The sequence below is a fragment of the Carassius carassius genome, chromosome 15, assembly GCF_963082965.1.
Source record: "Carassius carassius chromosome 15, fCarCar2.1, whole genome shotgun sequence".
Taxonomy (NCBI): Eukaryota; Metazoa; Chordata; class Actinopteri; order Cypriniformes; family Cyprinidae; genus Carassius; species Carassius carassius.
This window is the reverse complement of record NC_081769.1, coordinates 34,251,429-34,263,928: the sequence shown is the minus strand read 5'-3', so window position 1 is coordinate 34,263,928 and position 12,500 is coordinate 34,251,429. Positions and strand designations below refer to the sequence as shown.

The 12,500-nt window shown below is 42.2% G+C and overlaps 2 protein-coding genes across 4 annotated transcripts in view; one reads left to right on the top strand and one right to left on the bottom strand.

The window, feature by feature from the left end:
• Positions 1-6,911, bottom strand: part of LOC132157895 (tetratricopeptide repeat protein 24) — a 10,470-nt gene extending 3,559 nt beyond the window's left edge. For all 3 annotated transcript variants that reach the window (XM_059567156.1, XM_059567158.1, XM_059567157.1), the window contains exons 1-6: positions 6,789-6,911; positions 5,910-6,160; positions 4,826-5,119; positions 3,583-3,784; positions 3,135-3,341; positions 2,826-2,954 (exon numbers count right to left, since the gene is read on the bottom strand). In XM_059567156.1, the coding sequence (XP_059423139.1) occupies positions 2,826-2,954; positions 3,135-3,341; positions 3,583-3,784; positions 4,826-5,119; positions 5,910-6,119 (1,042 nt within the window). In that variant the 5' untranslated portion in view covers positions 6,120-6,160; positions 6,789-6,911. The remainder of the gene's footprint in view (positions 1-2,825; positions 2,955-3,134; positions 3,342-3,582; positions 3,785-4,825; positions 5,120-5,909; positions 6,161-6,788) is intronic.
• Positions 6,912-7,647: 736 nt separating this feature from the next.
• iqgap3 (IQ motif containing GTPase activating protein 3) overlaps positions 7,648-12,500 on the top strand; it is a 32,666-nt gene continuing 27,813 nt past the window's right edge. The window contains exons 1-11 of the mRNA XM_059568620.1: positions 7,648-7,966; positions 8,415-8,502; positions 9,274-9,430; positions 10,961-11,038; positions 11,135-11,211; positions 11,298-11,365; positions 11,474-11,587; positions 11,712-11,890; positions 11,961-12,042; positions 12,147-12,310; positions 12,385-12,472. Of these exons, the coding sequence (XP_059424603.1) occupies positions 7,936-7,966; positions 8,415-8,502; positions 9,274-9,430; positions 10,961-11,038; positions 11,135-11,211; positions 11,298-11,365; positions 11,474-11,587; positions 11,712-11,890; positions 11,961-12,042; positions 12,147-12,310; positions 12,385-12,472 (1,126 nt within the window). The 5' untranslated portion in view covers positions 7,648-7,935. The remainder of the gene's footprint in view (positions 7,967-8,414; positions 8,503-9,273; positions 9,431-10,960; positions 11,039-11,134; positions 11,212-11,297; positions 11,366-11,473; positions 11,588-11,711; positions 11,891-11,960; positions 12,043-12,146; positions 12,311-12,384; positions 12,473-12,500) is intronic.

The following is a 12,500-nucleotide window of genomic DNA, read 5'->3' as shown; positions in this document are numbered from 1 at the left end:
ATAGTGGATGTGCATGAATATTTCATATGGATTACATAATCTGAGAATATTTGTTTTCCATTTGATTGGTTTATTTTAAAGTAGACATTTCACTCTCTATAGATATTTTTATGCCTGCAAGGCAAAGATAGTTTAGCTTACACAGAGTTTTGAGGCAACAGGTCCAGACTCAGTGACACCAGCATGTCTGTTAACTTGTAAACTAGCATGTCTGTAAAGCAGCTGGCCCCCATCTTTTCACAGATCTTCAACAGATCTCTGGAGTTGTGTGAAGTCCCTTCCTGCTTTAAATGCTCCACCATCATCCCTGTTCCAAAGAAACCCAAGATAACAGTACTCAACGACTACAGACCTGTGGCTCTAATGTCTGTCATCATGAAGTCATCTGAAAAACTGGTTCTGTCTTATCTGAAGGACATCACTGGACCCTTACTGGACCCCCTGCAGTTTGCTTACCGAGCAAACAGGTCCGTGGATGATGCAGTAAACATGGGATTCCACTTCATCCTGCAACATCTGGACAAAACAGGGACTTATGTGAGGATCCTGTTTGTGGACTTTAGTTCGGCTTTCAACACCATCATCCCAACAACCCTCCAGACCAAACTGACCCAACTCTCTGTTCCTAGCTCTGTCTGTCAGTGGATCACCAGCTTTCTGACAGATAGGCAACAGTTAGTGAGACTGGGGAAATTCATGTCAAACAACTGCCTCACTAACACTGGTGCCCCACAGGGATGTGTTCTCTCACCACTGTTCTTCTCCTTTTAATTCCTTAAAGGGTCAGGCACCTTCTTGTTTTTCAGATCTTTTAAATGTGAATAGGTGTGCCAGATGCTTGCGATCCGCAGATAGTGTTACTCTGTCATATCCAGGATCATGACTGAGGTTGAAAAGTGGCATGCGTTTCCAGTTGCCGGTCCTAGGTTATGGAAGAGTCTTTCCTTATCAGTGAGATCTGCATCTCAAGGTTCTACACCAGAAAAAAAACTATCTATAATGCTTACGAGAACAGCCTACATCCTAAAATATAATTAGTAGTACAATTAGCATCAAGCTACACTTGAAAATTTTCCAGTGTCCCAGTTTGTGTGTGTGTCAGTGGTTCAGTACCGGTGTGTGTGTGTGTCAGTGGTTCAGTACCGGTGTGTGTGTGTGTGTCAGTGGTTCAGTACCGGTGTGTGTGTGTCAGTGGTTCAGTACCGGTGTGTGTGTGTCAGTGGTTCAGTACCGGTGTGTGTGTGTGTGTGTGTGTCAGTGGTTCAGTACCGGTGTCTGTGTGTGTGTCAGTGGTTCACTACCAGTGTGTTTGTGTCTGTGGTTCAGTACCGGTGTGTGTGTGTGTGTGTCAGTGGTTCAGTACTGGTGTGTGTGTGTCAGTGGTTCAGTACCGGTGTGTGTGTCTGTGGTTCAGTACCGGTGTGTGTGTGTGTGTGTCATTGGTTCAGTACCGGTGTCTGTGTGTGTGTCAGTGGTTCACTACCAGTGTGTTTGTGTCTGTGGTTCAGTACCGGTGTGTGTGTGTGTGTGTGTGTGTCAGTGGTTCAGTACTGGTGTGTGTGTGTCTGTGGTTCAGTAACGGTGTGTGTGTGTGTGTGTGTCAGTGGTTCAGTACCAGTGTGTGTGTGTCAGTGGTTCAGTACCGGTGTGTGTGTGTCAGTGGTTCAGTACCGGTGTGTGTGTGTCAGTGGTTCAGTACCGGTGTGTGTGTGTCAGTGGTTCAGTACCGGTGTGTGTGTGTGTGTGTGTGTGTGTGGTTCAGTACCGGTGAGTGTGTGTCAGTGGTTCAGTACCGGTGTGTGTGTGTCAGTGGTTCAGCAGCGGTGTGTGTGTGTCTGTGGTTCAGTACCGGAGTGTGTGTGTCTGTGGTTCAGTACCGGTGTGTGTGTGTGTCAGTGGTTCAGTACCGGTGTGTTTGTGTGTGTCTGTGGTTCAGTACCGGTGTGTTTGTGTGTGTCTGTGGTTCAGTACCGGTGTGTTTGTGTGTGTCTGTGGTTCAGTACCGGTGTGTTTGTGTGTGTCTGTGGTTCAGTACCGGTGTGTGTGTGTGTCAGTGGTTCAGTACCGGTGTGTGTGTGTGTCAGTGGTTCAGTACCGGTGTGTGTGTGTGTCTGTGGTTCAGTACCGGTGTGTGTGTGTCAGTGGTTCAGTACCGGTGTGTGTGTGTCTGTGGTTCAGTACCGGTGTGTGTGTGTCAGTGGTTCAGTACCGGTGTGTGTGTGTCTGTGGTTCAGTACCGGTGTGTGTGTGTCTGTGGTTCAGTACGGGTGTGTGTGTGTCTGTGGTTCAGTACCGGTGTGTGTGTGTCTGTGGTTCAGTACCGGTGTGTGTGTGTCTGTGGTTCAGTACCGGTGTGTGTGTGTCAGTGGTTCAGTACCGGTGTGTGTGTGTCAGTGGTTCAGTACCGGTGTGTGTGTGTCTGTGGTTCAGTACCGGTGTGTGTGTGTCTGTGGTTCAGTACCGGTGTGTGTGTGTCTGTGGTTCAGTACCGGTGTGTGTGTGTCTGTGGTTCAGTACCGGTGTGTGTGTGTCTGTGGTTCAGTACCGGTGTGTGTGTGTCTGTGGTTCAGTACCGGTGTGTGTGTGTCAGTGGTTCAGTACCGGTGTGTGTGTGTCAGTGGTTCAGTACCGGTGTGTGTGTGTCAGTGGTTCAGTACGGGTGTGTGTGTGTCAGCGGTTCAGTACCGGTGTGTGTGTGTCAGTGGTTCAGTACGGGTGTGTGTGTGTCAGTGGTTCAGTACCGGTGTGTGTGTGTCTGTGGTTCAGTACCGGTGTGTGTGTGTCAGTGGTTCAGTACCGGTGGGTGTGTGTCTGTGGTTCAGTACCGGTGTCTCTGAAGGACTGCTGAGCATGTAGGTAACTCTCCCACGCCTCCTCCAGCTCTCCCAGCTCCATCAGAGCAAACCCCAGATTACTGAAGCAGCGACCCTGAGCTCCACGACTGCCCAGAGAGCCTGCAGGACATGCCACACATCACTCACTCACAGGATATTACAGTAATCATGATGATACGCTGCACATGCACCCAACATAGCAGCAGATCAACAGAAACATGCACTGAAGCATTGGCCCCCCCACATGCACATAACTGATGTAAACTCTTGTGTTTCATGTTTGAGCTGTGTGTGTCTCACCGTGGAGCGCCGCTGCCTCTCGGTGGAACCTCAGGGACTGCTCGTACTGACCCAAACTGTTATAGACGGCGCCCAGATTCTGCAGAACCACAGCCAGTCTGTGCGGTTTGGAAGAGACCAGAGGAAGCGCCTGCTCGAAACACTCGGACGCCTCGGAGAACAGCCTCATCTGAGAGAAACTCAGAGCCACATCACTCAGCAGCTTCCCTGAAACACAGGCTAGGTCATAAATGGTGGATCAATCTGACCTATGTATTTCATATGTTAAATGCAGCTGCACTAAACCAAAATGTATATATATATATTTTTTTATGTATACTAGCATTTGAGAGTATTTATATTTATGCATTTGGCAGACACTTTTATCTGAAGGAATTTAAACTGCATTGATTGCATACATTTTTATCAGTTCATGCATCTTCATTTGGCTGGGAATCAGTAGTGTTACCTAGTGTCTGCTGATCGCTTATGTTCACGCTCATCTCCAGGCTGTCGGTCAGCACGCTGATGATGTCATCGCTCGAGCTGCGGCCGCTCTGCATCATGTGTTTCCCAGCATCCCTCAGTGCCAGTGCAGCTGCAGATGTGTTTCCCGCTAGTTTATAACTCTCAGCGGCTCGCTGGAAACTAGCTACAGCCTCATCCCACTGCTGAATCACACAAACACAACACACGGCTCAAATACACCTGCAGCTCACGCATTAGGACTAAATAACACAGAAATACAAGAGCAGACCAGAGTTCAGACCAGTGGCCAGTCCAGAAATAATGATGGCTTGCAGTTCAGTTATCAAAGATTTCAAAATTGTAATCTCAAATTATTTAAGAAAAAACTACGTCTACGAAAACCTGTTAATTATCTATGAATCAAAGTTTGAATGGAATTTGTATGTTACGTGATTTGGGGTGAATAAAATGCACCGGTTTAATTATAAGGACAATTGCAAAAAATAGCAACTGAATTAAACGTAGAATTTTAGAATACACTGAAATTATCTTTAATAATAATCCTTGTTTTATTTACGTCTTTGAAAACTAATTTATTGCGATGCAGCAGCACAGTACCAAAAAATCTTATTTTTTAAACAATATTTTATGTTAGTCAACTTTATCAACTTTGAAGGTAATGTTACATTAATATTTTTAAAACTAAATCTAAAACCATAACAAAAACATATTCATGACTTGAAATCTTGAGATCGATGTTAACTGAAAAGTTGAGCTCATTTGTATAATGTTTATTTAAATTTAAATGTATTTTTATTTCCTTTTCAGTTCTAGTTTTTTTAGTAAGTTAAACTTGAATAGAAATGTGGCCTTGGAAACTAGCTGAAATAAAATAACATATAAATATTAAAATATACACTGCATTGACTGCATACAGGACATTTATATCTGTTCATATGTTAATGTTAATATAACTGAGAATCGAACCCATGATCTTGGCATTGTGAGCATGAGTACTGAGTAGTTTTCCACACTTCCTATATAGTTAAAATGCTAAAATGGTTTTAAAAATGCAATACTGTTTACATAACGTACACTTTGTAAAAAATGTAAAAATGCATTTTTTTCTGGCAATGCACGAGAATCATTTATGCTAAAGGTTTACTGTTTTTGTCTTGACTTTTGGCAAAGTGCATTGAATCTAATTCGTGTCCAAGTGACAGAACCTGACTATAATAACACACCTCTCTCAGCAGGTGGCAGTGTGCGAGTCTGACGCAGGTGTGTCCCTCGGCCCCGGCGTCTCCCTGTGATCTGTACAGCTGTGCGGCCTGCAGATAGTGTCTCGCCGCCTGCGTTCGGTCCCCCAGAGCCTCGTGGGCCGTGGCCAGGTTAAACTGCAGGTCTGCGATCCACTCGCCTCTCTCGCCCGGCTGTGAGCGTGACAGGACATCCAGCCCCTTCTGAGGCTCGCCCGCCTCCACGTACGCCGCGCCCAGATTAAACGTGCAGCTGCGCCGCAGTCTCTTCTCTCCGAGCTGAAGACGACAGCAAATCATGAGGCTTTACTCTGTGCTTCTGTGTCTGATGCAGCAAAAGCAGATGTTTTCAGTAGCTGATGTCAGTGTAGAAATCTGAATCAAATATAGTAAAGTGGTTACTTAACTAATGAAATCAGTAGTATTTGACTGGCCACCAGAAGAGCGAAAGCTGAATGGCCCAAACCAGGTTTTTAATCTTTTAGATGTCTAATATCCTCAAATCTAACCATATTTGTGCGAGAAACCCCATGCTAACATTAGATTATTTGGGTACATTTTACAAGAAAACAGAGTTTCAGTTTTCCTACTTCAAAAACTTTGAGTTAAATTAAAATTTTCTTGCCTTTCGTCTGCAATTGTTTTTGAAATGAACTAGATATTTCTGTTTCCACACCAATTTTATTTTTTTCTCCAGTGCGTGTTAGGCTATATTATTTATTTTGATAATTATTTAATTATATTTCTTAACCTTATATATTATTGTTTTAGTTTTATTTTATTTTTTTTTACACTGTTTGAAAACCACTGACCTATACATTAAGATTATGTGTGGTATAATTTATGTTATGAAAAATAATGTGGTTATTGGGACCAATAAAGATGCTGTTTTACTGTTCACTGCACTTACAGTTATTTACCTATAGAATCCACAAGTCTTGAAAATTCAAATATTAGAGAAAGTTATTATATTTTCATAAAATATTTCCTTTAGAATATGTTCAAGAAAGCATTGTCAAGTCAGTTTTGATTTGGTGTTTTCTTCACATTCTCACAGTGTTTCTGGTACCTTGGAGGCAGCCTGTAACGCGCTCCTGAAGCTCTGCAGCGCTGTGTTGTTGTGTCCGCTCTGCAGAGCTGCATGTCCAGCTGCGGTCAGTCTCTGGATCTCCTGCTGAGCGTCTGTCTCCTGCACATCAGCTCTGTCCGTCCCGCTCCGCTCCGCTTTCTTCTTCTTCTTCTCTTGAGCATCTCTGACTGGAGACCTATCAGAGGCCATGAACTCAGAGCAGATCACAGCTGAGAGACATGATGCTCAACCTGAACACACACACACACACACACACACACACACACGGTCAGACTCTCCATAGACATAATGGTTTTTATACTGTACCATATTTTCTATCTCCCTAAACCTAAACCTACCCCTCACAGCAAACTTTCTACATTTTTAGATTGTCAAAAAAATAAGACTTTTGAATTACGGGCACACTGATAATGTCGTAGATAGAGCTGGTTGGGTGGGCAAGCTGTCAATCAGACCCACCGTAGACCCGCCCCTCGCTTTACGTTGACATATTTCACACGAATTCTTATGAAACTTAAATTAAATGCATCCTAATATGTATCACCCAGAACTGACATAAAAATTCAAGTTAAGAAAATGAATGGTGAATCTGAAACACAGTTCGTCGTCATCAGCTGAACATGAGTTTAAAGGTGTGTGTTGATGGAAGAGAGGATTCACACTTCACTAATGAATCATTCATAAGTCTTCTAGAGTGTCACTAAAACACACAGTTACCGAAGAAAACCAATGACAAGTTGCACACAATATAACGAATATGCGCCATAACAATACAGTAAACCATATCATATACTTAATGAGGCTATAACAGACGTGTAACACACTGACCCATAATAAACTGAGTTTACAGACACTTACACGAATGAACAGTTTCCTCTGGGATCCCCGGATGATGCTCCGATACTCGTGCGTTAGAATCATGTGAATTGTGAGCTGATCGATGTTTAAACAGGTGAGCAAGCCCACAGGTGTCTCTCTCTCTCTCTCTCCGCACACCTGAGCAGGTGCTGATCACACCGTTTACATCCGTCTCCATGGAAACGCCATCTGTGACGTGTCGAAGACGCTAACCGCTACATTTTTATTATCATTTATGTACATTATATCTGTGTCCCTGCAGCACAAAAGCAGTCATTATTATTTTATACCAAAAATCATTAGAATATTAAGTAAAGATCACCTTCATGAAGATATTGTGTAAATTTCCTTCCATAAAAATATCAAAACGTAATGTTTGATTAGTAATGTGCATTGCTAAGAACTTGATTTGAACAACTTTAAAGATGATTTTCTCAATATTTAGATTTGTTTGCACCCTCAGATTCCAGATTTTCAAATAGTTGTATCTCAGACAAATATTGTCCTCCGAACAAACCACACATCAATGGAGAGATGATTTATTCAGCGTTCAGATGATGTATAAATAGCAAAATGCACCTTTGACTATTTTTGTGTTCCAGGGTTACATACATAGAATTTCACTAAAGTGATAAATTAAGGTGGAAAATAAAAAGTTTGTAATAAGAATTTTTTTATTGAAAAAAAAATATGTTTTAGGTTCCAAAAGAATCTCCGAAACATTTGAGAAAATCTGAAAATAAACTATAGCGTGTATAAAAACAGGATTAAAAGCGATCAACTCTTTTAAACCACAGTACCCACAATACGCCGCGGCTCTTCCTGTCGTAATCAGGTGGGTGGAGACGCGCGGCAGCCAATGAGACGCTGGCGGGATTTTCAAACCGTAAAAAAACTGACAGACGGGAGCGTTCGTGTTTTCAGGCGTCATTTATCATTAAATTATTAATCACGGCCGAAAGAGAGTTTAATTCTAGTTATCGATATAGATGAATTGAACACTACAGAGCGAGAGCGTCACTAATTCGCGGCTTCAGACAGAAACGGTTTGATAAGAAGTAAATCGCGTTGCTTGTCAGAGATCAGCGCGTGCGTTTGTGTTTATCTACCGTTACCGGAATATTGATCAGAAATCGACAACATCGAGATGGGCGACGGGGTTCAGGGTCGGTCTGGCTGTAAGTAACTTACTGAAAAAAAAAAGATTTAACTTTGTGTGTGTGTGTGTGTGTGTGTGTGTGTGTACTACGTAAGTTATCTAACGTTACCTATTTAACCATATTTTGGGGTCAAATCGTACCCAAAAGTGAGGTTAACCTGACAAAATCTCCAAAAACTATTTTGTACACTGGAATAAAAAAAGTAAAAAAGTTATTTTTTTATTAACTTAAATCAAGTAAAAATGCAGGAAGTTTTCTGTGATATATATTTATATAACGTATATATATATAAACGTAAATAAAAACAATATGTAATATCCCCTGTGTGTGTGTGTGTGTGTGTGTGTGTGTGTGTCTGTGAGAGAGAGATTGCCATGTTAAATGTGTTTGAGATTTAGAGTTAAACATGACTGAGGTTTGTATTGAGGTCGAATGTGGTTTTTGTTCACCGCTGATGTTGTTTCAGATGAGCGTCTGACCGCAGAGGAGATGGATGAACAGAGGATTCAGAATGTGGCTTATCAATACCTGTGCCGTCTAGAGGAGGCCAAGAGGTGCAACACACACACTTACTCACACACACACTCTCTCTCACATACACACGTGTGTGTGTGTGTCTGTGTTTTTGGTGTCTTTTTATCCATAAAGTGTTCTAACAATTAGTTTTGATATGATTTTGATAATCAGTGCTCTATTAAATAATATAAAAGGGCCTCAGATGACCAAAAAGTTAACCATATCTTGCTACAAGTTAATCAGATAAAGAAACTAAAACTAATTAGAAGTATTTTATTGTAATGCGCAGTATTCCACATCGGGTTCAGTGCTGTAGCTGAAAGACATCCAAGTGGAAGACTGTAAAAACCAAAAGTTATAAACTATTTATTGATATGTTTATTCAGATACAATTTCTCACATTATCAGTCTGTTCGCTGTAGCTTAGAAAATGTTAACTTTGATAGAAAAGTATGTAACATGGCCTTGTCAAGGTACGTTTTTTTTTTTTTTTTGTATAAATTTTACTGGTAGTCCACTCTATGAAGAATTTATGGGTATAATAGGCTACAGTTTGCTTTATTTTGTTATTCTCATTTATGTAAGTTAACTATAGTGTGCTGCATCCATTAGTAAAAAATAAATAAATAAAACAATTATACATAATTTTTGGGTTGACTATGTTGGATGAAGAAATTGAAACAATATAAGAGCAGAGAACCAAATCAGTCGATCAATAATAACCCCATTGTCTGCTATGTTGATCATAATTTTAAGTGTTAGTTATGGCGGTGTTAAACTGAAGCTGTGGGTGTGTTTGCGGTCCCCAGGTGGATGGAGGCGTGTCTGGAGGAGGAGTTACCTGCCCCCACTGAGCTGGAGGAGGCGCTGAGGAACGGAGTCTATCTGGCTAAACTCGGCCACTGCTTCGCTCCTCGTGTGGTTCCTCTGAAGAAGATTTACGATCTGGACCAGCTGCGATACAAGGTCAGAAAAGGTGGCGCTATAGTGCGCCTCTACCATGCCCTTCTATGAGCTTTTGCCAGTGTCTGTCTATCATTAATACTGATATATGTGTTGAGTTTCATGAAACTCTAAACATATTTTCTGACTCAAAACCACTGGAAAAAAATCTTGTTTTGTTTTCTAAAGAAAAGAATGCATTGACATGAATTTGTGCTTCAAATAAGAGCAAATATTTGTCACTTGGGACAAAATCGACTTAATTGAAAGGGATAACAAGGTTACTTTTCTGACCCCACCTGCAGAAATACACTTTTGATGCACAAACTCACATTCTGATACTTTTTTGGACAACAAGACTTATATCTCATGTTATTTTGTTTTTTAAGGAAAGATATTTTGTTTTAAGAACGTTTAGGTTTCATTTTAGACAACAAGCAAAAACACCAAGAAGAAAGTTATCTGCAGTGTTGCAATAATAAAGGAATAATTCAATTAAAAAATGATAGAATTTAGTCGCTCATTTTGTTCCAAACCAGTATGAACACACATAATGTTGGTTCCCATTGACTTCCATTGTATTTAATTTTATTTTTTTTGTGCGTGTACTGTTTATCCTCAGTTTTTTGTCTTGTTTTCCAGTACAAATATCTAAGCATTTTTAAATCAAGATACATTTATTGGAGCACAAAATGGCATGAGATATTAAGTCTTGTTTTCTGAGAAGTGCATTAAAATGAATTGAGTTTTTGCTGAAAACAAGAGCAAATGTCTGCTAATTGGTTGAAAGAAAGAAAAAAAATCTTGTTCCCTTTGAAGTTTATTTTTCAGACTCTATTGGCAGACATTTATTCTCACTTAAAATGTTTATATATTTTTCAGAAAACAAAACTTAAAGGGTTAGTTCACCCAAAAATGAAAATGATGTCATTAATAACTCCCCCTCATCTTGTTTCAAACCCGTGAGACCTCCGTTCATCTTCTGAAAACAGTTTAAGATATTTTAGATTTAGTCCGAGAGCTCTCAGTCCCTCCATTGAAGCTGTGTGTACGGTCTACTGTCCATGTCCAGAAAGGTCAGAAAAACATCATCAAAGTAGTCCATGTGACATCAGAGGGACAGTTAGAATATTTTGAAGCATCGAAAATACATTTTGGTCCAAAAATAACAAAAACTAAAACTTTATTCAGCATTGTCTTCTCTTCCGTGTCTGTTGAGCGCGTTCACTGCAGTGTAGTGACGTGCCTGTGTGTTTTCTGGTGCGCCTAATAACAAAGATAACACGTCAGCAGCGGAGTACGTCAACTGTCACAGCAGTATTGTGAACGGGCTCATGTATACACATCATAAAACAAGGTGATATACTAGACAAGTGTGAAATTACTGTGGAAGAATTCTTCACAATACCACAGCAGAAAAAGTCAGGTTTTGAAGCACACAAGGGGAGTATGATGGTAATATTTTGGGGTACTGTTCCTTTAAGAGGCAGAAATGACTGATTTGTGCAGTTGTGTGTGGTTGTTGTTGAACATGATCTGATGTCTCCTGCTCAGGCCTCCGGGCTTCAGTTCCGTCACACAGACAACATCAACCACTGGAGGAGCGCCATGACGGAGGTCGGCCTGCCCACGGTAAATCACACTGCGTTTTATCCCATCATGCTTCGCAACATTACTCTAAAGAACTTTGCTCATTACTAAAGCTGATTCCTGATGTGTCTTCTGCAGATCTTCCATCCAGAGACGACAGATGTGTACGATAAGAAGAACATGCCCAGAGCCGTTTACTGCATTCACGCGCTGAGGTCTGAATCTGGAATCAGAGATGATTGTAGTCAGATCCTGAGGCAGTGTTATAACTCATTCCCTGGTTTCTGATCTCTCGTGTTAGTTTGTTCCTGTTTCGTTTGGGACTCGCCCCTCAGATCCACGACCTCTGCGGGAAGGTCAAGTTCACAGGTAAAACAGCAGTGTCACATTAATGTGTGTTTCTGAAGCGCTGGGTTGAGTGATCAGCATCCAGAAGCACAGCTGTGCGTTTAATAAAGCGTTTGACATGTTGTGCAGAGGAGGAGATCAATAACATGAAGCTGGAGCTGGATAAATACGGCATTCAGATGCCAGCGTTCAGTAAGATCGGAGGAATCCTGGCCGGTGAGCTCTCTGTGGACGAGGCTGCAGGTAAAACTCATGCTTTTAGAGTTTTCATTTTTAGTCTATATATATATATAACACACACTTGATTTCTAAACACAAGTCAGTGTTGATCAGAATGATGATGGTGATGTTTGTGTTGTGTGTGCAGTGCATGCGGCTGTGATCGCCATCAACGAGGCGGTGGATCGAGGCTGTGTGGAGGTCACAGGTCAAGCCCTGAGGAACCCAAACGCCCTGCTGACCGGTCTGCAGGACACACTCGTGCCCGTCTATCAGGAGATGCTGCGGCAGGCACGTCTTCAGAAAGCAGCGCGAGCACAGACACACGTGAGAACCTCACACCAGCACACGCTCACGAGAGAGAAACAGCGGATGGGAATGATTCTGTGTGTTTCAGGGAAACGGATCCGCAGAGAAAGACATCTACGAGGAATATCTGACACAGAGAGAAATACAAGACTCCATCAACGGAGTCAACAGTGAGTCTGTGATACAACACTGGCTCACATTTCACCACAAAATAAAAAAATAGTTTTGTTTTTTAAATCGGTGACTGTGTGTGTGTGTGTGTGTGTGTGTGCAGTGCGGGCGGCGCTGGAGCGGGTGGACGAGGCTCTGGACTGTGCTGATTCTCTGGCTCTCCTCGGTGCTCTGCAGAACTCCAGTCTGTCGCTCACCGGACTGGTCAGAGATCACGCCGGCTGGTACCTGGAGCAGCTGACCGCTGACCGAGAGCAGAAAGCCCTGGTGAGACACTCGCCATCACCTCTCTCTCACACACACACACACGTCCAGCGCTGACTGAGCTGTGTGTTTGTCAGGATCTGGGCTGTGTGGATCCTCTGGAGAGAGAAGAGCTGCAGGAGGGCATCAGTGTGGCCAACGAGGAGGCGCAGAGAGACCGAACCTGTCAGTGATGCTTCTGAAACACTCCTGT